Source organism: Myodes glareolus, chromosome 7 (assembly GCF_982192425.1).
Source record: "Myodes glareolus chromosome 7, mMyoGla1.1, whole genome shotgun sequence".
In the NCBI taxonomy this organism is placed as follows: domain Eukaryota; kingdom Metazoa; phylum Chordata; class Mammalia; order Rodentia; family Cricetidae; genus Myodes; species Myodes glareolus.
The window spans coordinates 72,860,976-72,887,155 of NC_142032.1; the positions used below are offsets into that span (position 1 = coordinate 72,860,976).

Here is a 26,180-nt window from a genome sequence, read left to right on the forward strand (position 1 = left end):
GTAAACAAAGGAATGTTAGTTGGGACTATGGGTAATTTTTTTGGCAACAGACACACAGGAAAAGGTAGAATAAAGTTGTGGTTGGTTTCTTTTCCTTTCTTTCTTTCTTTCTTTTTTTTTTTTGACAGGGTTTTTCTGTAGCTTTGGTGCCTGTCCTGGAGCTAGCTCTTGTAGACCAGGCTGGCCTCGAACTCACAGAGATCCACCTGCCTCTGCTTTCCGAGTGCTGGGATTAAAGACATGCACCTCCACTGCCCGGCTGTGACTGATTTCTATAGTGGAGAAGTTTCTCAGATTTGAGAAGCTAAAGGTCTGTAACATGATGCAGACTGGAAAACGTTCTGTCTCTCTGTAACATGATCATACTAGCTGTTCTTATATTATTTTTAATCAGGCAGAGTATTTCTCTATCTTGATACTTTTATTTATACATCTCCTTGGCCTTAATCTCTGCTCTTCTGTTGTTTTACCCAAACCTATGCCACCCCTTCTTTGAGTGGTCAGTCCAAGATCCATCTGCTGTAAGACTATCTGCCTATACTACTTCCTCAATAGTAGCAATACTCTGTTTCCTCATGTCATTCACTTTTAAAAAAACACAGGCCCCATCTCCCCAGCTAAAAACGGAATTTCAGTGGTGTCAGGTACCCTGGTGTAAACAAGTACATCTCCATAACTTGCCCATGTACTTTACATAAAGATAACTTTCTCCCATTCCTCTCAGTGTTACTGGTAAGGAGTTTTGACTGTAACAATAGCTAATGTTTACCAAGTTTTTAACCGCATGCAAAAATCTACTCCCAGTAGATAATATCTAATTTAATCCACTGCTCTCCCCCTTTGCAGAAAAGGCAGTGGAAGGAGAGTGGGGAGTCACTTTCTAAAGTTTGATAGAATTCAAACTTCAGCATCCTGACTCCAGAACTTACAACAAGCAAAGTGCTTCTGATCCATTTGTGAGAATGTAAAAGACCAGCAGCAGAGGCAGGCAGAGCATCCTACTGGAGGAACCTGAATGTCAGGAGACTTCGAAGCACTAGGCGTTGCTTCTGAAGTCTTCATTTGCAACTGAAATCACTAATACTGACTTCAGAGGGGTCACAGAAAGAATGAAAATCACAGATATAAAATATTGCCCCAGTCTCTAGCCGATCCCTAGCAGATGCCAGGCTTTCAGTTTGTCCGTGAATAGGGACTAAGTTTAGCCTAGGCTTACACTTCTGTACCTTGTTTGTTTAGAGATAAGGTCTTGTCATGGAGCCCAGGCTGGCCTAGAACTCTCGATCTTCCTGCTTCTGTCTCTAGAGTGGGGAGTTACAGGTATATGCCACTGCCCTGGCTCATTTCTCTACTCTGTCACTCTCTGTCGCAGCGATCTATATAGTTAACTGTGATAAAGAGCACCTGAGGCTCTTGACCTCAATAGCACTGCATAACCCTAAAGGCTAAATTTCCAAATCCTTTAAATTAGCATCATTCTCTGTTACAGCACTCTTCTTTTCCTCCTAGAGTCTAAAACCAGTATCCAAGGAGCCTCTCTACCCCGTAATAATCCCCGTTATTGCTCTGTCCTCTGAACTCAGGGATACATTGTGAACTCCTTAGGGTTTGTTCCAGAGCTACGCGACATGTGCTTAGGTAGATGTAGTTCTAAAACCTTGAGGATAGAACTCTTGACCATACATGTTTTAGTCCATATTGCATTGGCTATAGCACCCAGTGTCTCATACATGGCAGCAAGGACATTTACTGAAAGCTGAGTAGATGTTGGGCTCTTCTAAGGGTCTTACATGAACATACGAACTCATTTAGTCTTCACAACAACCCCATAATTGGTACTATCAGTTTTCCCCCCATTTTACAGATCAGAAAATTGAGACTAAGGTTATACCACAGAGCCTGACTAAGGTTATGCCACAGAGCCTGGGCTCTATAACCAAGCAGCTCTATATCTAAGCAGCTTGGCTTCAGAATCTAGTTTCTTAACTACCACGCTACAGTGAAAATTCAGTAAAATATGCTAATTTGTGAAAAAGGGCTCCCAAACCTATTGAGGACTACAAGTGCAGAAATCCGAATAAAATACATCTGTGCGGCCTCCGCTGAAGGAGTAGCAGCAGTAGTGTTTGCCAAATTCAACTAATCCGTTGTATAAAATCTCTACATCCCCAAATTAAGCTGTTACTTGTTAAGATGTTTATGAAAATTAAGTGGGATCAGAAGCTGGAAGAGCCCCAAGAACATGTAGGTTATGTAAACCGCGGATCAAATAGAAAAACCCCAGACATTATTATTAAGCAACAACTATAAAGCAGTATTAAATAACAGCCATGAGAACCTACTTTTATTCCTTTGTGACAATACACTAACCTACCTTCACTAATTTTCTGAACACTCAAAACTTGTAAGACTATCCAATAACATTAATTATCTATAATGTGAGACAAAGGAAAGAGGTGCGGCGTGCTGCCGCCTCCAGGCTTGAGGCTGGAGGAAAAGAGGAACCTTTGATTCGCTGCACTAAATGCAAAGGACATATTAAAAAGCAAACAATAAAGTCCCAAGGAACTACTTGCACTGACAACCGCAAGTGTGTCCAAATGTACGAAAGGTTTGGAAAGCATGCTGTAAGAGGGCAAAGGACGGCACAGAGCAGACAAGGTAAGTGTGGCAATGCTGATCCTGACACCTTGAGTGAGTCAACCGTTTGTGTGGCTACAGAGATCCAAAATAAACACAAATGTTAGATAATTAGTTTTTTTGGCAAGTTTTAAGGTCTCTGAAGAGGGATCCTTTGCCTAGTCAATAGCTTATAAAACCAGGAATGAATACTGCAGGATTTTAATTTCTATCCCCCAAATAATGGGATCCGCGTCTTATCTGACTTGAGACTTAATATCTACCCAAGAAAATAGATTACTATTCTCTAGCTGAAGGTTTTCCAGTTAACCACCACCACCATGGCAAGGGCATTCATTCGATTATCCTTTTCCTTAAGAGTTGATCCTATGGAATTCGTGAATCACCTGAGCAGAAAAACACCCTCTAGGAAAGCTGTCTATTTCAGAGACCCAAAGAAACACATCATATAGTCCAGCTAAAAAATAGAGGCTTCCACAGTGGTTCTTTTGGCCACTGTCCACTCCGATATGAGGGTCTTCTGTTAGTCTGGAATACAGTCTGTCTTCCGCACTGGGCTGAGTATCAGTCTAATTCCAAGACCAGAAAGCCTAGGGGAACCACAGGAGGCCAGAGAGATCCAGGTGAGAGAGAGGCTCGCCTCAGTTCTAGTTTGGGGAAGGGGATTAGAATGGGCTCTTGGGATCCTCAGAGTCTAACGTCGGACCCTCCAAAGGAGCCGCTCAGTTCACAGCAGTGAGATAAAGCTGAAGAAATGCTTTCCCTGAATGGTAAGTTCCAGGAGTATAAGGTCCCTTCCAACTTTTCCAGCTGGGCTGCTGAAGGCAAGAGGGTGACTCGAAGACTAGGCCTAGATTTTAATTCTTTAAAAAAAAAAAAGTGATAATCACCGGGGAAATGTGGCACGAGAGAGGTGACATTTCTGCAAAATGCTTCCAAGGACCCTAGATTTGCAGGTTGTCTGGACTCAATAATGGTCTTAGCAAAGGGCATCTTGCAGAGGCGGCCTTCCGATTCCAGGCGTGTTTGTTCCGCCAAAGCTTCTAGACCAGCCCCTTCCTTCTGCCTACCAGCTGCCGCACCTGCCCTCCCCAAAGAAGCTGAAGCAGGCTGGGACCGATCCTGAAGGAAATCGAGATGGCGGTGTCCCGCAAGTGAAAGGTCTGAGGAGACAGCCCCCAGGCCCAGAGCTCCCCTAGACCATCAGGAGAAGATGACGTAGCCCGGATCAGTGTCGCCCCGGACCCCCCGAGACTGTCGTTTCGAACCCACTCACCAGCCCGCTGGCCCGGCACAGCTGCAGCGCAGAGGTCGCCATCCTCGTCTTGCTCAGGTCAGCCAGCTAAGCCTCAGGGCTAGACACTCTGGGTGGGGCAAACTCGGGCCCCGCCCACCCCTGCTCATCCTCCCCCTCACACACCCCCTGGAGTCCCCGCCCACTACCGCCTACGGAACCCCAGGAGAGACACACGCTCTCCCCGCTTGCTCCCTACAGCTCGCTCACGCGAGACTTGGGCAAGGCGGGGGGCGGGAAGGGAGAGGAGACACAACAAACATGGCGGTCGCAGCTGCGACGCTGGCGAACGCTGAGGCGGTGGCGGCGGCGAACAAGATTGTGGGGATTTCTCGGTGCAGCTGTCAGGAGGTGAGTAACGGAATGTCAGCTTGTACGGCGGCGCCACGGCTAAGCAGGGCACGTTGGCGGAATGGCGGAAGGTAAAGCGCCGGGTTCACCACGGGCCGGCTCACACCACCGTAGCCTTGGCCACTGCCGAGGGGTCGTGCGCGCCCCGTGGGCTAGCAGCGTGGCCACCCGGGATCTTCTTGGGTCGAGCATGTGGATGACTGGGTCCGCCGCCCGGAGGGAGCAGCTCGCGAGTCTGCGCCGTCGGGCGGGAGCTTGGAGGCTTAGGGTGGGGAGCTGCCTCCTGCTTTGACAGGAGGCGATCGGGGAGTGGGGGGTGAAGAGGGGCGCAGGGCGGGGAGCGCCCCCTGTGTGGCGTGTTCTTGGGGTGCTAGGGTCAGGAGCCGACCCCAGCAATCCCAGGTACTGGGAATCTTGGAGAGGATATTACTCCGACGCCAGTCCCAAGCTGTTGGGAAGGAGTTTTCTCCCATGAATCTTCCTGGACTGATTTCTACTGCCTGTACCTTCCAGTGTTGGAAACAGATGAGGCTGGGAAGGATGTTCCAGCAAAGGTCTCCTCGAATTCATTCAGGGTTTACGTCCCTAATAGGCACATGATGCTCGAATGCTCATGGATGCTCAGCATAGATCCTCAGCCAAGCATCATAGTGCTCTCCGTCTAACTGGATCCAAAGTGTAGTTGGTTGTGTCTGCCAGTCATCACGTGGCCCGTTTAATGACCCCTTTATGTACTGATCAGAACCGAACAGAGGAGTGACAAGTGAGAGAGGGCACGGAGACTTCTTACATTGTGAGATCCAGAGAAATTACATTTAGAAGGCAGACAATGAAAACAATTGTTTAGAATATCTGGACCACTTTTTAAAAATTTTGTCTTGAGTTTACGTTGTCTTCAGCACAGCTGAGGATGATTGTTTTCTTAGACGTTCTTTGTAGTGAATTGAGATGTTTCCCAGGAAACTGTAACCGTTGTATTTTAAAAGAGATAATGAAGGTGGAGATGTGCCCTTGTGGAGCTCTGGTGGTTGTTACTAATATTTCCCTAGTATAGGGCTAATGTACTTTTTTATGCAATTATACTTATTCAAGCAATACTAAGCCTAACATCCCTGGATGTATACTGTGCATAACTGAAATTGATATATTAAATGTGGAATTAAATTTAATTTTTTGTTAAAAGTAAAATCACTAGTGGCAAAATGATAGTAACACAGGTGACTGTGTTTTAGTTGTGGGTCACCACACTTTGCTATTGCTTTTTTTGTCGGCCTAATTTTTTTCAGTTATGATAATATTACTCAAGTTGTCTTATTAGTTTATTAAAACTGTAGTTTGCTAGTAAAGTTTTGACTCATGTGCCTTTCTTTGCAGACTTCTTGCAGCTGTTGAATTTTAGTTGAAATTCCCTCCATGACCTTTTGGAGTCCTTCCGTGTGTCTCTACAGTAAATTTCAATTGTTTGACATTTTGTCAATGTTGCAGTGAAAACAAAAGGTGGAACTGATTTGGGGTGGAAAAGTTAGATTGTATAATTCTTCCTTTGGATTTCTTCTGTTGTGGTTTTATTTCTGTTTTACTCTTTTATACTATGTTTTCTGATTTCTCAGAAGAAGCTTATCATGGTGTTCATGCATTTATTTAGTCTTAAGCAGTTAGGAACTCAGGGACTGTGTTCTAATTGTTTTCGAAGGCCCATGTTACTCTGTATGAACCTAATCTTGTTTGTCGGCCTTATTTAGGAATGTATATTCTCTTGGAGAGTAAGTCTTTCAGTGACCATAACCAATAGGTTATAGGAGCAAACAGCTATCGAACTATAAACAGCTTTGTAGACCTGCCTAACCTCTGAGTTAAATTATCAAATAAAAAGTTAGGGCTAAGTATTCTTCCTTATGGTTTAGTAACCCTTCAGTTTAAACATTTCTTTTTTTAAAATGCTAGATAAATGAAATATGCCATACCATTCCCTAATCAAGCTCTTTCAGTTCTCCCCTAGTCAGTGGGGAAGACATATTAAAGAGATTGTTAATTTAAAATTATTTTTATTTTATGTTATGCATATGGGTGTTTTGTCTACATATATGTCTGTGCATTGTGTGTATGTGTGGTGCCCACAAAGGCCTGAAGAGGACATCAGATTCCCTGGAACTCAAGTTAGAGATGATTAGAAGCCTCAGTGTGGGTCCTGGGAATTGAACTCAGGTCGTTTGCAGGAACAGCCAGTGCTCTTAACTGTGAATCACCCATCTCTCCAGCCCCTTTGATTTTTTTTTAAAGGTCCTATTTATTTTATTGCTGAACAAACCAGTTGGCTCATGTGGGACGGATAAGAGCAACTCAAACCCCAATTTAAACCAAATCTCCAGAGGTAAAAAATGTTCAGTGTCATCTGGTAAGATTGCTAGAGACCATGATTCAGCATAAACCCTCAGTCATGACATTGTGTGCAAGTCCTTGCAGACTCAGCCTTGTTCTTCTCCAGTATCTTAGCATTGTATTGGTTTTGTTGCCAGTTTTCATCCAAATCCATTGGGGGAATAGAACCATTTTACTTTTGTTTCTTGGCTAGGAATTGCTTGACTCTGAAAAGTCTTATGAGAAAACAAAACAGACCTATGGCTCATGATGATGGAGGAAGGAAGGCCCTTTGATTTTTATATTAGCTCTTTCATAGTCACGGCTATTTTCCAATTCACATCTTAACACCTTTTTAAAATAATTAGTTCCTGATTAAAGGTGTTTGATTATATATCTGTGTAATACACATATGTGGGATATATGAAATATTAATTATTAGATTTTTCCCTCTCTATTAGCTTGAGAAATCTTTGTCTTACAAGGTTTGGAAATTATTTTCTTCTTTAGTTGATGAAGTAGACATATATCTTAGTTCACACTCTTTTTTTTATTTTTTATTTTTTTTGAGACAGGGTTTCTCTGTGAAACAGCCCTGGTTGCCCTGAAACTAGCTCTTGTAGACCAGGTTGACCTTGAACTCACAGAAATCCACCTGCCTCTGCCTCCCTGAGTGCTGGGATTAAAGGCATGTGGATTAAACCACCCAGCAGTTCCTGCTATTATAACAAATTGCATGGACTATGTCTTAAAACACGATGATTAGCACTAGGGAGGCAGAGGCAGGTGGATCTCTGAATTGGAGGTGAGTTCCAACAGCCAGGGCTATGTAGAAAGACCCTGTCTCAAACAATCGAAACAACAAGCCATCGCGATTAAAAGTAATTCAGGGAAGTTAGGGTCTATTTTATCCTGTACTTCCATGTAATGGTCCATCACTGAAGAATGTCAGGGCAGGGATTGTGGTGCAGAAGCCATGGCTTTTCCTTCATGCTTACTGACTTGCTTCTCTTGGCTTGTTTAGCCTGCCGTTTATACAACTGAGGACCACCTGCCCAGGGATGGCACCTCCCACAGTGAGCTATGCCCTGCTACATCAATCGTTAATCAAGTCAGTAGCCCACAGGTTTGCCTACAGGCAGTTTTATGGAAGTATTTTTTCAGATATTATTCCTCTTCTCCCAGGCATTGTGGTGGGGCAAGCCTTTAATTCCATCACTCAGGAGATCAGGGGCAAGAGGATCTCTATACTTTGATGATTGGCCTAGTCTACATAGTGAGTTCCAGGTCAGTCAAAGCTAACCTAATAAGACCCTGTTTTGGAGGGAAAAAAAAAGGTCTCTTCCTGGATATGCCTGGATTTGTGACAGGTTGACAAAAACTACCCAGCACAGGCTAGGTGATTTAAACAAGCATTCGTTAAGGTTGGGGGGCTGGTAAGTTTGAGTTTGAGGTGCTAGCAGATACAGGATCTTTATTCTTATAATCCTATTCTGACGACTTTGCCTCACAACAAATATCATATTGGAGGTTAGGATTTCAACATAGAAATTTTTATTTGGAGTAATATCAGTTAGCAAAGAGTAGATCTGGCTTGGAATATAACATCAAAATCTATAGTAGTATTGAGGAATGCTTAAATATGTTGTTCTGATGACATTTTACATTGAAAATTTGAGTACATTCTTGGTTTAAAAATCCAAGGCGTTGAGTTCACAGCTAGTTAGAAAGATACCAGTTTAAAGATTATACTTTCCCAATTTCCTAGCCTGTATACAGTTAGTTGTTCCTCTGTCTTACTGGAGAATTGATTGTAGAACCCCTTGTAGATACTAAAATCTGAGGATCTTCAATCTCTTACATAAAATGCAATAGGATTGCATGTACTTATTACACATCCTTCCATATGCATTTTTTTCTTTTTCACTTGGGATTTTTTTCTTTTTCCATTCAAATATTTACACTTCCTTCTCTCCTCCCAATCCCCTCCCACTCCCCCACACTTCATCCTCCCTCTCCCACCCTGCTTGAGAGAGGGCAGGAACCCTGCCCTGTGGGAAGTTCAAGGCCTTTCCCCCTACGTCCAGGCCTAGGGAACTGTGCATCCATATAGACTAGGGTCCCAAAAAGCCAGAGCATGCCGTAAAAACAAATCCCAGTGCCTTTATCAATGGCTTCTCAGTCAGCCCCCATTGTCAGCCACAATCAGAGAGTCCGGTTTGGTCACATGCTCATTCAGACCCGGTCCAGCTGAATTTGGTGAGTTCCCATTAGAAAAGGCACACTGCCTCAGTGGGTGGACCAACACCTCGCAGTCCTGACTTCCTTGCTCATCGTCTTTTTTATGTGCTGCTTAGACTGGTCTTGAACTCTTGCCTTGGCCACTGAATGCTGGAAGTATAGGCACACACTGGCATTCTCTTTAAGTATTCTCCAGATTGTCTATACTGTATACAGCATAAGTCATTCTGATTCTGTATTATTTAGAGGCTACCAGGGAAGACGAGTCTAAATTGTTCAGGGTACATTTTTTTTTTTTAGATTTTTAAATGTTTTCCATTCACAGTTGGTTGAATACATGTATATATCATTTATATTATGTTTGTAGAGGTTTTAAAATTTGTCAGTGCTGAACAGCATCCTCAGGTATCAGGTTTTATATGGAGTTCTTGTCTTTGGCAGAATGGTTTGGCTAGCAAACCTATATTTTCTTTTTATAGCCTTGAGTTTCTTTTAGCCAGAATGATTGTTTTCCCATATATTGTGCTTAGAGGTATTGACCTGAGATGGAAGAAACTGGGGTTTGAGCCAAAGACTCCACTTAGATTTAGGCACCTATCATTTACATGAGTCTGTTTCATTGCCCATTGCTTTCCAGATTGCTTGCTTGTCATTCATATTGCCTACAGATATATGTGCTGTAGTTGATTCAGTTCTGATGAACACAGATGCTCAGGAATGAAAGGACACTTAGTTTTTTGTTTGTTTTGTTTCAGTTTTGGTTTTTGGAGTCAGTTTTTTTTCTGCCTTGGCTGTCCTGGAACTCGCTCTGTAGACCAGACTGGCCTCGAACTCAGAGATAGATCAACCTGGCTCTACTCCTGAGTGCTGGATTTAAAGGTGTGTGCTACCACTGCCCAGCTGACACTTAGGTTTTTTTTTTTAAATAAATTTTAATTACTATTTATTTGCTTAGAACAAGAATCTTCCTTTTTATTTTTTACTTTTAGTTTTCTTCTTTAAGAATTTTTTTGTGATGTATTTATTTTTTTTATGTGCAATGGTGTGAAGGTGACAGATCACCCTGTAACTGGATTTACAGACACTTATGAACTGCCATGTGGACGCTGGGAATTGAACCCCGGTCCTCTAGAAGAGCAGTCAGTGCTCTTAACCGCCAAGCCATCTCTCCAGCCTGACACTTAGTTTTTAAATCATGGATGGATGTGTAGATGAAACCATGTAAGAATGTTTAAATCTCTAATTCAGAAGCTGGTCTTCATGTTTGGAACATTTTCAATTATTCCATTGGCATTTTTTTTTTAATTTAACCTATCATACATAATTGATGGAAGAATACAATTTGTGGCAGAGAACACAGTGAAATTTGTAATGTGACAGTGTGACTAACTAAGACTGTCAAAATATGTCAGCCATGCTCTATAATTGGGCTCATTTCTGTTCTTAAACTAAAGTTGGATGTATAAAAATACCATTTTCTTTTGCTTGCTATGGCAAGTCTTGTGGGTTTTTTGTTGCATTGTCATACATTGTACAGCAGCATTGCTAAGCTTTCTAATCAAGATTTGGTAAAATTTGTCTTGTTTATTGAAGTCCATTAAAGTAGATTCATTTTGGGTGAAAATGTATCACTTTGCATATGAATTGATTGGCAAGAAGAAATTCTGAATTGTGATGTAAAAACTAGGATTTTTACTTATAACTTTTTTGTGTATGTGTTTACATATGTCTTTGTATGCATATATTATGTGTGGGTGTAGAGACTACAAGTTGACATCAGGTGTCTTCCTTAGTCTGTCTCCACCTCTCCAGTGTGGAGGGTTACAGGTACCTTCCGACATGCCTGTCCTTTTCTGTGGTGCTAGGGATTTGAACAGATCCTACTACGTGCATGCCACATGACTGACCAGGCCATCTCTTCAGCCCTATTTATAACTTTTCCCATAGCTCTTATAATTTAAAAAATATCCTGAACATGAGTCATTTAACATAATTATGTCTTAGTTGTACAAAGGGGTCTTAATTATGACATTTCTGTATATGCATGTGATGTGCTTTGATCATTTTTCTCCTTTCTGTTATCTCATTTGGGTCTGCCTTGTGTCTTTTCTACTTCTGTATTCCTAATGGTCCCCCTTTACTCTCATGTCTTATTTTACTTTTTTAATTAAAAATTCAATTATTTCCTTTTTGTTTGTTTGGTTACTTTATTTTATTTTGTTATTTATTTATTTATTTTGAGATTATCAAACTCATTATGTAGTTGAAGCTGGCCTTGCAATGATTCTCCTGTCTCCACCTCCTTAGTTCTGAATTACAGGTAAGCAAGGCCTGGATCTTATTCCTGAACCACAACAATAACCAGCATAGTGTGATATCTCTGTTGATGCAGTAGTGACAATAATTTCTTGGCAGTAACCGACAGCTGTCTAATTGGATTTAAGGCCCACTCAACAGAAAGGAAATCATAGGTACTGGAAACCTACCCAGTGACATGGGGGTAGTGAGGCCAAGGACCTTAGAAGAGAACCTACTAGCACCACTTTACTAAAACAACACATTCCCTAAGAGCATTCTAGATTCTTATCCTCATACCCATAGGTAAGTGTATCTCTTACTGCTCATCGAGAAGTTTCTCTTTACAACCGATGGAGATCATTACAGAAAATCATAAGTGGTCAAAATGAAGAAAACAATCAATCATGGGGTGACCAGCCTTAGTGAATACATCTGGAACACAATTCCTACACCCAAACTCAGGGAATATTATAGAAGAGGAGGCAGAAAGAGTATAAGAGTCAGTGGACTAGGAATTGTGAGATTTTATCTCCTAGAAATGAAAGGGAAGCTACACCCATGATAGCTCAACAACATGGCTATCTCAACAAGACCTGAACAATGCCAGCACCAACACACATGTTAACGTGGAAGGAGGAATTCTCATGGGACTCATCCCTAGACAAAGAACTGCAAACAACTAATGGCCAAGAAAGGGAGAATTAGTCTTCCTTAGGGATGAGCCCCCTAATTTGCTATCTGATACCAAGTTGTGAGCTCTGAAATTATATACATACAAGGAACACTAAGTGAACTTGAGGAAATGAGAGGAATTGAAGAGAAAAGTAAAAATGGGGGAAATGATGTACTTATATTTGAATTTTAAAAAAAAAGTAAAATAAAACAGGCTTTTGTTTGTAAAGACTGTGGCGGCATGCAAGGCACCAAATCCAGATGGGGTCCCAGCACTGAGAGAAGAAGTGGACACAGAACCTCTTTCTTAACCCAGAAGCTATCTCTAATTGATAACCACTCACAAAAGAAAATTTAATTTTCTCCAACAGAGTCTCATTGGGTATACAAGCCACTCTCAAGGACAGACCCCAAGCCCAGACAGAAGTAGATGGCCAATACAAAACAATCTCAAAGGCAGTTTTGGAGGTTTCTTGTCTCACAATGTTTTGCTTTTATTTATCAATTTATTTTTTTTCCTTACAGGTGTTTTGCATACAATGGTTTCTGGTATTCTGTCTTTATGGGATTTCTGTTTGTGAACACGTGTCTCTGTATCTATATGTATTTCTGGTGCCTTTTTTTGGTTTTCTGTTTTTATTTGCTCTTTACTATTTTTTACCTGCTTGTATTCTAAAGAGAGAAAAAAAGGGTGTGATATGGGTGGGTGGGGAGTTGAGTTGGGGGAGGGGAAACTGCTACAGACTATACTGTATTGAAATCTTTTTTTCAATTAAATATCTTAAAATGTTCAGCACAAGACTTGGAGACAAGTACTAACACATACATTTCTTGTATTCAAATATCCCAATGATTACATTTTGTAATTTAATCTTTAATTTAAAAATGTGAGTGAACGCACCCCTCGCAGAAATGGAAACTTTTATAATTTAATAAACTTTGGAAAAAAAAAATAAAAAAAATGTGAGTGAAAATCTTATTCAAATGAACTCTATTTTTGGTTCAGTCTCATTTTCTTTTGATTATTATTTAGTGTTGGTACCATTGTGATTAATATTAGTTGTACTGTCACTTGCTTTAAAAAAAAAACAATCTTGGGGGCTGGAGAGATGGCTTAGTGGTTAAGAGTATTGGCTGCTCTTCCAGGGGTCCTGAGTTCAATTCCCAGCAACCACATAGTGGCTCACAACCATCTGTAATGAGATCTGGCGCCCTCCTCTGGCATGGGGGCATACATGGAGGCAGAATATTGTATAATAAATACAAAAAAAAAACAAAAACAATCTTGAAGCCCTAGGGAGACAGAGGCAGGCAGATCTCTGAGTTCGAGGCCAGCCTGGTCTGTAGAGTGAGTTCCAGGACAGCTAGGGCTACACAGAGAGATCTTGTCTTCAAAAACCAGAAAAAAACATATATATATATATATATATATGATCATATATATTCATATATATGTATAATTTTTTATGTAGAAAAGACATATAATCTATGTGAAAACTAGCAAACATTATTTAAAAGAATGAGTAGCATAGAACTTTATTAATCATAAATGACTATAAATCAAAATTGATGTGATAGTGTCACACACCCTCCAGAGTGGCCACAATGAAAAAGCCACATGCTAGTGAAAGTATGAATCAACTACTTTTATCCTTAGCTGGTAGAAGATGAAATCAGTATAATGACTAAACATTGTTTAAAGCTGAATGTGCATACACTTCCATTTCAATTCCTGTATTGCCAACGCAATGTTTAGACAGATTGCTGGGGAAGTTTTTTTTTTTTCTAAACTCAAATAATTTAATGAGTAATTTTTCATTTCTAATGACTAGCAGGTATGCAAAGATAACTCAGTTCTCTATTGGTTTTGCTTTTTCTTGAAATCTAACATGTATATAGAAAAGCTTAAAAATCTTAAAGTTTCACCTATTGGATCGGTATGAAGAAATGGAAGGCAGCCAGCCATCCAGAAACTCCTTTTATGTCCCTTCCAGTACTAGGCTCTGTCTGCCCTAGCAAGCAAGGGCTACATATTCCTTATTTCTGGCACTGGACCTTAATTTTCTCTGGTCTTCTATAGGTCATATACTAATAACCTATGTCTGGCTTCTGGTGCTCAACATTGTGTGGTGAGATGCATATGTGTTTCTGCATGCAGCTGAAGTTTCCTTATTTTTACTGCTATAGCCTATTGTGTGACCATCTACGACCAGTTTTCAGACGGTACTGTTTGGGGGATCATTTGAGTAATTGTCAGTATTTGGCTGTTCTAAGTAAAGTTTGTTTTCCTGTCTTGGTAATTTGTTTCCATTTTCTATGACTCAGTTTAATTATTAAATCTGTTTCTTACTGTCTTATATGTCTTCAATCTCCAGATTATAGAGTATTTAAAGACAGTTTTTATTTTTCTGTTGCTTTGAGTAACAATGTCTTATACAAAATAGTTTTTGTCTATATTGTTTTATTTTGTACTATATTCTTTTATAAATAGTGTAAATTTATTTCTGGGTTCTCTATTTTCTTGTTCCCTAGATATAACACATTTTCAACTAGAAGAAAGAAAGAAAGAAAAAGCACCAAGATGGGTGAAAAGAAACCAGAGCCTTTGGACTTTGTGAAAGATTTCCAGGAATACTTGACACAGCAGACGCATCATGTGAACATGATCTCGGGATCAGTTAGTGGGGACAAAGAAGCAGAGACTCTTCAGGGAGGTAGACTTACTTTAATACTACCGAAAAGTTCAATTATAAATGTGTTAGTGTTCATGCACAGCTCTCCATTTGATGAGCATCACTATCCACTAGTGTGGAGCATTCTTTTCTAGAAAGACACAAAGCGTTTTCTCCCTTCTTTTAACATGCAGACTTTTGCTATGGGACAATGATTTAATGTAGTCTAAAGAACTGTTATAGTTTTGTTGAAAGGTTAGGGCTTCTAAATTCCTTGTCTGTCCTTCATTTTCTGTTATCTGACAGTTGACTCAAAGAACCCAGAGAATTGGTTCACGGAGAATTTACCCATCAAGCAACGTGGGTTGGACATGAGCCCCAACTAGGGATTTTTTTCTCTTTAAACAAAGGCGGCTGTCCATTTACCCATTCAAGAAGAGAAACTAAACTAGATGAAGCAAAGATTTGGTGAGCCTGCTAGAGGGAAAATTTCTTAAGTTTCTGGATCACATACACTGTTTTTAATATAGTTGAGGGGTAGCAGAGTACTACCCATGGGCCTCATATAACTGCCTTCCTATGACTTGCAGTCTGAAATTTGCTTTGTATCATTAGATACAAGAAAGAACAACACATGAAAATCATGAAATTCAAATTTCATTGTTCATAAATAAAGTTTTACCAGAACTCATACATGCTCACTTCTTTGCATATTTCTAACTTGTTTGTAATGCTGGGGATCAACATCTGTTGCATACATTAGGCAAGTGCTATCCAGTGAGCTACATTCACCCCCAGCTTGCTTATTTCTGTAACTGCTTTTATGGTACAGCAGCAGAGTTGGGTGTTGTGACAAAGCCCATTTGGCTTTAGGTATTTACTATCCCCACCCTGTAGAATACCTTTCCTGGCCTCTGACCTAGATCTTGTAACCCATGAAGATGCAGGAACTGGCAACAGTGATCAAGTGTCATTCCCCAGAAGTTTTGTTAGAAACGTAAGTACTAGGCCCTACCCTGAATCTAGTGACTCCAGTTTATTTTATTAAGATCTCCAAGGTAATTGATGCACACGTGAGGGTCTTAGGAAAACAGTGGGAGGAAGGGAGACCACAGGCTTGAACTCTTCAGTTGCTTCCTTTTGGACCAGTTTGCTTGGTTTGCCCAACCCAGAAAAAATATTTCTGGTGAAAGGCAGAAGAAAAGGAATAGGGTTTGAACTGAGCATATGAGGCTATGTCTCCTGGCGTCGAGCCAAAGTCCTGTTCCAATGAAGAAAGGGATACAGATTTTGTCTTTTAATAGTAATGTGAACAGATTCAGGATGGGGATTCAAGAACTAGGCTGTAGTCCCCAACATGTGTGGTTTCTAATTATTAGTACCTGCTCCTTCCACTTCTTAATACTAAATTAGTTCAGATGAAAAGCAAACCCCCAAACATTTCAGTTCTGAAGTTCTTGTAGTCCTTACCTTCAGAGCTGTCAGATACCTTGTTTTCCTTGATGAACTTAACTTGAATTTTAAGATCTTAAATGTAACCTGGAATCTAGACCACAAATGCCTCTAATAGGCTACCCAATAATTGTTTTTAGATCAAAGGAAATTGACTTAGTGTTTTAGAACTGTAGCAACTGCTAATTAAAATTGTTATCATGACCAATATCGTAGACACCTGTGTGTGACTGTGACCTTAAGGAATTTCTTCATTCTTCTGTCTTACCTGTTTTCTTCAAAAGCATGTTGAGAGTTGGTAAAATGTATATGTAAAGAATTTGAGGTCCTCTTTAGAGATTCTTATAATTATACTTTTGCACAAAATTTGTCCCACTTAAAGAAGTCTGAATTGTTTTATGAATTAAATTCTTGGGAAAGAAGCTATCAGTTGTGGAAGATCTTCAACCCCTTGAGTCTAAAATGGTGAACTGAGTTGATTCTGCAGTGCATGATTTCTTTTGCTTTTGTTTATAGCTGGAGCAGATGGTGATCAAAATGGACTTGATCATCCATCTGTTGAAGTTTCCCTGGATGAAAACTCAGGAATGTTAGTAGACGGGTTTGAAAGGACCTTTGATGGGAAGCTCAAGTGTCGGTACTGCAACTATGCTAGCAAAGGAACGGCCCGGCTCATTGAGCATATCAGGATCCACACAGGTAATGGAGAAACAGCTGGAGAGAGACCATGGAGTGCAAGTTCATGTAATTCTGATGGTTCGAAACAAGGTTGATGAGGGTTTGTAGGGCACTAACTCCATTTTTTACAAAGCAGTGTCTTAAAGGCATACAAATATGAAAACAAGCTCTTTGGAGAGCTTGATCCTCCTACCACTTTCCTGCTTGATCTGCATACTCTTCAGTTGTCTTCCTGCTCTCTGGTGGGAGAGGTTATTACTAAGGGTTAATGTTTTGTCTTTTTCTTCACAATGTTTAATTTCTAGAAAAGTGAAAGAAAGGCCTCTGTTACTTGCAGGATGTACTTGCTAACCCATGTCTCTCTAGCCACCCTTTTGAGAAAATCTTCCTAATTACACCTTGCCTTTATCCAAGCCCAGTTGTTCTCCTGTGTGCTCCCTATCTGCCTGTGCCCCTTTATTACATCATAGTGGCCTAGAAAGCTTCCTGAGGACATCCAAAGGCCGTCTTTGTACCCTCAGAGCTAACAGGGATTTTAAAATGTGGTAGGTGCTCTGTCCTTGTCAGCTGACTCTCAGTCTCACATTCCAATTGATAGTTTTACATATTTGGAGAATTTGGGCTCTAAATAAAATTGATCCTTGTTTTAATTAGGGGTTTCTATTGCTGCCATGAAACACCATGACCAAAAAGCAAATTGAGTAGGAAAGGGTTTTTTGACTTACACTTTAGAACTACTCTTCATCACAGAAGGAAGTCAGGACAGGAACTCAGACAAGAAAGGATCCCAGAGGCTGGAGCTGATGCAGAGGCTATGAAGGGGAGCTGCTTACTGACTTGCTTCCATAGCTTGATCAGCCTGCTTTCTTTTTTTTTTTAATATTTATTTATTTATTATGTATACAATATTCTGTGTGTATGTCTGCAGGCCAGAAGAGGGCACCAGACCTCATTACAGATGGTTGTGAGCCACCATGTGGTTGCTGGGGTTTTGAACTCAGGACCTTTGGAAGAGCAGGCAATGCTCTTAACCACTGAGCCATCTCTCCAGCCCCTCAGCCTGCTTTTTTGTAGGAACCAAGGACCACCAACCCAGGGATGGCACTATCCACCGTAAATTGGGCCCTCCCACATTGATCATTAATTGAGAAAATGCTGGATATCAAGAAGACATTTCCTCAAGTGAGGCTTCTTCCTCTCTGATGTCTCTAGCTTGTGTCAAGTTGGCACAAACACAAATTGACCCCTTGTCAATTTGACATGCAAACCCATCACTATTAAGCCACAACTCTTCCTTTCTTATTCATACCCAATCTCACATTAAAATCATAAATATTTTTAAAAGTTCCACAGTCTTTACAAATTTAAATATTAAATTTCCAGCCTCTTTAAAATATCCAATCTCTTTTAAAAGTTAAGTCTTTTGACAGGTGCATGCCTTTAATCCCAGCACTCGGGAGGCAGAGACAGGCGGATCTCTAAGTTCGAGGCCAGCCTGGTCTGCAAGAGCTAGTTTCAGGACAGCCAGTACTGTTATACAGAGAAACCCTGTCTTAACCCCCCCCTCCCAAAAATGTTGTCTTTCACCTGTGGGCTCCTTTAAAAGTCAAAATTAAATTACATACCTTCTTCAAGAGGAAAAAACCAGGGCACAGTCACAATCTGAATTAAGTAAAACCAAACTCCAACAGTATAAATAACTCAATGTCTAATTATATGGGATTCACTTCACTTATGATCTTCTGAATGCATGCGAAGGGCTATGGTCACTTTCTGGCTCCACCCTCTCCAATACACACGGCTTGTTTTCTAGGCTTTAGCTGGCTCCACTCCACTGCTGCTGCTGTTCTTGGTGATCATCCCATGGTGCTGGTATCTCCAAAACGCTGGGGTCCTCTGCTGCAACTGGGCTGCACTTTCACCAGTAGCCTCTCATAGTCTCTCTTCATGGTGCCAAGCCTCAACTCCTTTTTATGATCCCTTCAGTACTGAGCCTTCAACTGCCACTGAAGCTTCATCAGTGACCTCTTCTGGCCTCTCACAGTGCCAAGCCTCAGCTGCTCTCCATGACCTCTTTATGCCTTCAAAACCCATACTACCTGGGTGACTCTTACACATTACCAAGTCCAGCTGCCAGCACAAGGTCCAACTTTGGCTGCCTCTGATACACAGCTTCTTCGTGCTCTCAGAAAACACTCCTATCTAAAGCTACAGAGAAACCCTGTCTCAAAAAACCACTTCCAGATTTCACCTCAGTGATGCTGGTGTTTTCTTAATCACCACTAATTTCTTAGCTCCAGCTAGCCAGCATCAATTGTCCCAGTAACGTGAAGGTTTTGCTTCAGTAATTCTGGTATCTTGTTAATCACAGCTGATTCTTCAGCCATAGCTAACCAGAACCACAGGATCTTAAAATAGCAAAGAGCCCTCGAAGTCTTTAATATCCCCTCTGAAATTTCACAAGCCAGGCCTCCATCTTCTGCCCTGCTCTCAACATTTTTTTCCTCACATAGGAGGTTTATGGGGAGGAGGGACGGAGGTGGCCTGAGTGGGGCAGTGAGAATGACTTGCCTTTTCCAAGGGAATATGGCGCATGCACATAGGGAGCGTGCTCTACTTAGTGACTGCAGCAGCTACGGTGTCACATCTTGGCTGCTGCTGCTGACGCATCCTGCTTGGTCCCCAAGAACAGGCCAGTGTAAATGCCTGAATGCTAAATTTCTCCCTTTTGTTTGTTATGAGGTGAGGAAATAGGAAGGGGTAGTTGGTGAGGAATGGGGTTTGCCATGTTCTCTATTCTGCTTCCTGTTGTCTGAGGCATCTTTAGGGGACCTGAGAAAACTGGGATGCTAGCCAATTTCTGGGATAGCTGGCTGTTTCACTGTGTCCAGGCTCTATGGGACCATCCATTGCCACTTTGAAGCTGTCCAGGATACAGATTTTGAGAGGACCTGGCAGGATGCTGGCAAAGCAGAAGTAAACTTTTAACAAGTTTAGGGAGGAAATTTTTTCTTAGGTCCCAGTAATTAAGGGAGGGGAGTCCCAAGACTAGGAGAAGGTGGAGGAAATTCCACCCTCAGGTACAGGCAGTAGGTGGAGAAACTTAGGCTGTTGATTGACAGTACTTATCTGGAGTCCATTTGACGGCCTGTTTGAGGTGGATTCAAGTCGACTCCCGGAGCTTACAAGAATTTTTTTTAGTTTACAAAAAGATAAAAGCTTTAGACATATTAGAATGCTCAGTATTTGTAGTCTGTAATGAAATCCATATTGTAGAAAAGGCATAGACTCATGCCTTTGACTCGTAGCGGACCCAAAAATGATTCTGGTTCAGAGCATTAACACTTTTTCCTCTATCCATGTATACAGATTAGACATGGTTTTAGCACAATAAGAAGCACTTTTAAATCTATACTTAGGAAACAACCAAAGGGAATTTAAAATGAGCTTTTGAGTATAATAAAAGTAGTGTTACTCAGCTGGGTGGTGGTGGCACATGCCTTTAATCCCAGCACTCGGGAGGCAGAGGCAGGCGAATCTCTGTGAGTTCGAGGTCAGCCTGGTCTACAAGAGTGAGTTCCAAAACAGGCTCCAAAGCTACACAGAGAAACCCTGTCTCGACAAATAGAAATTCAATACTTTAGGGCTGGAGAGATGGCTCAGAGGTTAAGAATGCTGACTGCTCTTCCAGAGGTCCTGAGTTCAATTCCCAGCAACTACATGGTGGCTCACAACCATCTACAATGAGATCTGGTGCCCTCTTCTGGCCTGCAGGCATACATGAAGGCAGAACACTGTACATAATAAATAAAATCTTTAAAAAAAAAAAGTAGTGTTACTCTACCAGAGCTAGATTAATAGCTTATCAGAATTCCGTTGATGAATGTTAAGACTATAAACTTTTAGAGTCTTAATATAACAGTAGCCTAGCGAGGGAAAGAACTCTGAAACATTTCATTTTTTTATATACCTTAAATCACTTCTTTTTATCACCACTTAAGCTTTTTTATTCTCAGACCTTTATAACTTGAATTTACACACTTTAAAACACCTCCTTAGACCCCTAAAACGTTTTCTTAGATCTTCAACTTAAACTTTCATATCTTCACATAAACTCTATACCTTAAAATACCTTCTTTATATCTAATTCATCAGGAGATAAAAATGGTTGATTACTGAGAGCAGTCATTGTAAAGCGAGTTCCTTTCAATAAAGGAATACATAATAATAAAGGAAAAAATAATAAATAAATAATAAATTGAGATCTGTTCTGTGAGTTTATCTCTTTTCTGAATCTGGTAACAAGGTAAATTGTGTCTAGACGCCTGAATTTTACACACAAAGAGAACTGAGAGGGCAGCTGAAGCCCTGGTTGCTGCTTGTAAAATGACAAAGCTATCACTAGCCTAGTCGTCAAACACCAGAGTTCTGAGAAGGATAATTTTTACACAAGTAAGCAGAAGTGCAGACCAATAGACTGAATCTATTAGAAATGACAGAGACTTACTGGCCACCTAGGCAACTAACCCCAGGTCCTCCGTGGTCACAGAGGTCTCAGGACAGCATCAATCTTTCTTGTGAAGTAGAGACCTTGCGGGGACAAGCCTATCTTGTCAAGGCATAGTGGGGCAATCGATTCTCCAGTGTCCTGATTGTCCACAGTTTGGACAGGGTCTTGGCAGCAGTTGAAGTGAAAGGCAGGTTTTTTTCCCCAGTGGCCGGGCATTGCCACATTTAAAGCAAGCTCCAAGTGGCGTTCTTCTGTTCCCATTCATCTTTGGAGGAGATAGGGCTGCTACCAGCAGTTGGTATGTCTCTATATATTGAAAAGTTTTTTATTAAACATTTAAAATGCCATATCCTCAGATCTCTGAAGTATTTGGGAACTGTCTGTCTATTAGGTATATCTGCCTCCTGAGCGCTGGGATTAAAGGCGTGTGCCACCACTGCCTGGCTGCTATTGAATTTTTAAGTTTTATTTCAGTTCTTAGGTTTCTTTACAGATACTAACCTGTTATGCAATTATGAATTTCTGAAAATTATTCCTTGTAACAATTCTCACATCCAGTGGACAAACAGAAAATGTCCTATAAATGAGCTACTCTTGCAGTTTTTCCTATTTCTCTCTTAAACAGGTGAGAAACCTCACAGATGTCATTTATGTCCATTTGCATCTGCTTATGAGCGCCATCTGGAAGCCCACATGCGTTCTCATACTGGGGAAAAACCATACAAATGTGAGTTATGTTCCTTCCGCTGCAGTGACCGAAGTAACCTGTCCCACCATCGAAGGCGCAAACATAAAATGGTGCCAATTAAAGGTACCAGGTCTTCCTTAAGCAGTAAGAAAATGTGGGGGGTTTTACAAAAGAAAACAAGCAATCTGGGGTATAGCAGAAGAGCACTAATCAACTTAAGTCCACCTTCTATGGTGGTCCAGAAACCAGACTACCTTAATGATTTTACCCATGAGATCCCAAATATTCAGACTGACGCCTATGAAACTTTGGCAAAAACTACACCAACTGGTGGTCTGCCAAGGGACCCCCAAGAACTCATGGTTGACAACCCTTTGAATCAGCTTTCTACTTTAGCAGGACAGTTGTCCAGCTTGCCACCAGAAAACCAAAACCCTGCCTCCCCTGATGTAGTTCCCTGCCCTGATGAAAAGCCTTTCATGATTCAGCAGCCCTCTGCCCAAGCAGTAGTCTCTGCGGTCTCAGCAAGTATTCCTCAGAGCTCCTCCCCCACAAGCCCAGAGCCTCGACCATCGCATAGTCAGAGGAACTACAGCCCAGTGGCAGGGCCAAGCAGTGAACCAAGTGCCCACACGAGTACCCCCAGCATAGGAAACAGCCAGCCAAGCACTCCAGCTCCAACCCTGCCGGTCCAGGATCCTCAACTTCTACACCACTGCCAGCACTGTGATATGTACTTTGCAGATAATATCCTTTACACTATTCACATGGGATGCCATGGGTATGAAAATCCTTTTCAGTGTAATATATGTGGATGCAAATGTAAAAACAAGTATGATTTTGCTTGTCACTTTGCAAGAGGGCAACATAACCAGCACTGAACACAATCAATATTATTCTCACTTGGTTTGGCCTTTTGGGGGTTTTGTAGTTTGGTCTTTAGTTTTGATCATCCCTAATAAGGTATCTGCTAATTTAAAATTTATACATTTTATTCATAAAATAGTAATTTGATAGTGAAAAGGGGTTTTGTTAACTTTTCATAAAGTCTGGTCAGGGTTATTTATGCATTAGATAGTTAGAAGCATTGATATCTTTTTCATTTAAACACGTAAGAGTTGAAGTATAGCTGGGATCTTACAAGGTGTTCAGTTTCCCACACTTACCCATAAGGACTCCCAGGGTTATCTGTACTCTTGATATATATATAGATAGATAGATACTTCACACATATATTACAGCTAAATATTCTTTCTGCAATATTTCAAGATGGCACAATAAACTTCTCATAAAACCTTTCACAACATTTCAGTGTTTGTAGAGAAACTGCCTTTAGATTTGCTCTTAATTAAAAGTGCTATTTTCATTCACTTAAGTTGAATTAATTTCATTTCAACCAAAAACAGTACAGTTATTTCAGTGTAATAAATTTTCTTCTTTGAGGGGAAATATAAAGCAATTCTTTTCAAATTTAAATTATAAAAATGAAAGTCCTGGAAGTTGAAATTTGGGGACAAATTGAAAATTGTGTTTGCTATTGGAGATATCTGTTCATTTAATATCTAGTTTAAACATGTTAGCTTTTGATTGTTTTTATATGTATATATATATTTCTAATTTTAAAGCCACAGGTAAATATGCCAGAGTGCTAGATGCCTTTTTCAGCCTGAATCTTTCATTTAAATTCTGCATTCAGCTGTTATTGGTGTCAGGTAAGACTGACAACCACACTGATAATCTTATTCTTCCTAGTCTTTGATGACCAAAGAGGAAGTGGGGTTCATCTATCTTATTAAGATGCTTCAAAACAATCTCCAAAGTTTCCTTTTCTGCCTTCTGCCAATAATTTCAAAGAAAGGTGGGTAGAAAAACTCAGAAAAATGTGCTAATGAGGAAATAGCTATGAAAATGAGAATATGTCCAAACAGATCTTACTTTCTTCTGCAGAGTAGGCCATGGAAGGTACTTCCTATGCGTCTTCATGGACAGTGACACTGGGATAGTGTCACCACAGTGGGAAAGGATAGAGAGTGAAAGTCAATACAAAGCACATTTAAATGTGACATTTAACTTGTTTATAATTAGAGGTTCATTTTACATAGGAAGCTGTTATTTTTGTATTGTGTAATAAGATTACCCCGAAGAGAGCCTGGCAAACAATAAAACATTGTCACTTACTCTTGGTTTCTGTGTACTTTGCAGAATTTTCATTTTTAATTTGCTTAATATCTTAAAAATATTTCTAATTGGCTTCTTAAAGAAATACCTTGTCAAGCATTTATTAACCAAAAATGGCCTCTTACAGTAAATAAGAGGGAAATATTGATGGTGTCTACCCATTAAGCCCCAAGTGCCCTGTTTATGGATGTGTGCCCTCCCTCCCAGTGCTCGAAAGCCATTCAGAGGGTGCCTGTGCTTGCGCAACCAGTGTTGGCTCATCCCAACTGTACTGTTAAAGCACAGCACAAAGACACTTTCTCTTGTGACTCTAACTTTCTAGTGATTTTTGTCGCTTACTCACTGATTAGATTAATTTTAGCGCAACACTTTCTAAATACATAACTTGTGTAGTGCTTATCAGTTGCCAGAAGGAAACAGGTTGTTTGGAAATTTTGCTATTTTTGAAGTTTGATTTAACTAAAAGCAATACCCCCAAATAGAGAATGAAAACTTCCCTGAAAGAGGAAGAAGCCCAGTGTGGTGCTGCACACCTGTAGTCCCAGCTGCTTGGGAAGTCCAGGCAGGAAGATTGTTAGACACAGGAGTTCTCTGTCAGGCTGGGCATCACTGCAGGTCTCAAAAGCCAGACAACCTGAAAGAGCTCACCTTAAAGCCAGCTTTATCATCTTTACATTCTGGGCCAAACAGTGACGTGCATTTTGTTTTTCCTAACAACTAAAGATGAATGTTTTGAAAGTACATTTCACTTTAAATATGGAAAAAACTTTTCATAAGTTCAAGCTAGAAGGGAAAATCCTAATTTCTAATACCATAAAGAGCACAGTTGGTCTTCCAAAGGTGTTGATGCATAAAGCTACAAATAAATGCACTAAAATTTTGAAGCAAATCTACCTTAGAAACTTTTTTGAAATTGTACTTTTAAAGATTTAGGGTTTTGCTTAAATATTCTGAGTTAAATTCTGTATTAGGAAAGATGTTAGATTCTTTCCTCAAATACTAAATATGTTCCTCATTTTATTTTTAACCAAATGTTTTATAGAGATGAGTTGAGAAAAGTTTAACATGCACTATTTATAGTACTTTGCCATTAACAGGCAATGTTCTGAAACTAAATTTATTTTTGTTCAGTGAACATAAGTTTAGATTTTTAAAGTTGGTAATTTATCTCCACTAATATTTTTTTAAGAAACTGTGAAGAGATTAATGGAATAATTTTATTTCAGATTTTACTAATGTAGTATGTAGCTACAACTTCTTGACATTCAAGTGAAGACTAGACTTTTATTTTGAAAATTTTCCATTGGGTAGTTCCAGTGCTGTTTCATTTTAGAAATGTGTTTGCCATTCATCTGCAGAATTGTTTGACAAAGGGAATATACTTAAAATGAAAAACAAAAAATCAACAGAGGTATCTCTCTTTTAAATCTGCAAAAATACTTATCAAATGAAGAATTATTAGAAAATTTAAAGTTCCCTGCTAAATATGTTTTCATTAGTCTTAGGGGGTAGGTATATGCTTTCTAGAACTTGTTTTTGTTGATGCCTGGATATATGGGATATGTTGTCTATATGAGGTGTAAATCTTGCATTACAGTTGTAAGGTACATTATATTGTTTAGGGATCAAGGAAGCAGTTTAATGTTGAAGTAACTATCTAGTACGTAGTTCCTATTGTGAATAATGCTTTGCTTTTGTAATATATGAATAAAAAATAACACTTTCTAATGACTTTGTGTTTTTTAAACTAGAATAAAATGAAATTTTTTTAGTAATTTGTGATACATAAAATATTAATAAAGGATTTTATGGCTGGCTAGTTTGAATTTCTAGAATCCATTATGGAAAGAGATACGAGTTTACACAAAAGAGCTCTCTAGGTCTGAACTCATTTCTAGTTGTTGTGGTTTGAATGAAAAACTGTGTCCTTCCGTTTGAACATTTGGTCCCCAGTCAGTTCCATTATTTCAGGTTTTGTAGAACCTTGGGGATGTGGTGCTTACTTGGTGGAAGTGGTTGCTAGGGCAGGCCTTAAAGGTCTTATCTGCCTCTGATTCTGGTCTAGAATCTGCTTCCTTGTCCACAGTGTAAGAAACAACAGCCACAAACTTCTACCACTGTGCACGAAGCCAGTCCAGCAGCCATGCC

General features: G+C 40.2%; 2 protein-coding genes across 2 annotated transcripts in view; one reads left to right on the forward strand and one right to left on the reverse strand.

The window, feature by feature from the left end:
- Acadsb (acyl-CoA dehydrogenase short/branched chain) overlaps nucleotides 1–4,044 on the reverse strand; it is a 47,757-nt gene extending 43,713 nt beyond the window's left edge. Inside the window, exon 1 of the mRNA XM_048455192.3 lies at nucleotides 3,917–4,044. Within this exon, the coding sequence (XP_048311149.3) occupies nucleotides 3,917–3,958 (42 nt within the window). The 5' untranslated portion in view covers nucleotides 3,959–4,044. The remainder of the gene's footprint in view (nucleotides 1–3,916) is intronic.
- Nucleotides 4,045–4,132: 88 nt separating this feature from the next.
- Ikzf5 (IKAROS family zinc finger 5) lies at nucleotides 4,133–25,760 on the forward strand. The gene is made up of 4 exons (XM_048455188.3): nucleotides 4,133–4,285; nucleotides 14,387–14,568; nucleotides 16,495–16,677; nucleotides 21,792–25,760. The coding sequence occupies exons 2-4, from the start codon at nucleotides 14,436–14,438 to the stop codon at nucleotides 22,733–22,735; spliced, it is 1,260 nt and encodes a 419-aa protein (XP_048311145.1). The 5' UTR covers nucleotides 4,133–4,285; nucleotides 14,387–14,435; the 3' UTR covers nucleotides 22,736–25,760.
- Nucleotides 25,761–26,180: the final 420 nt, after the last annotated feature.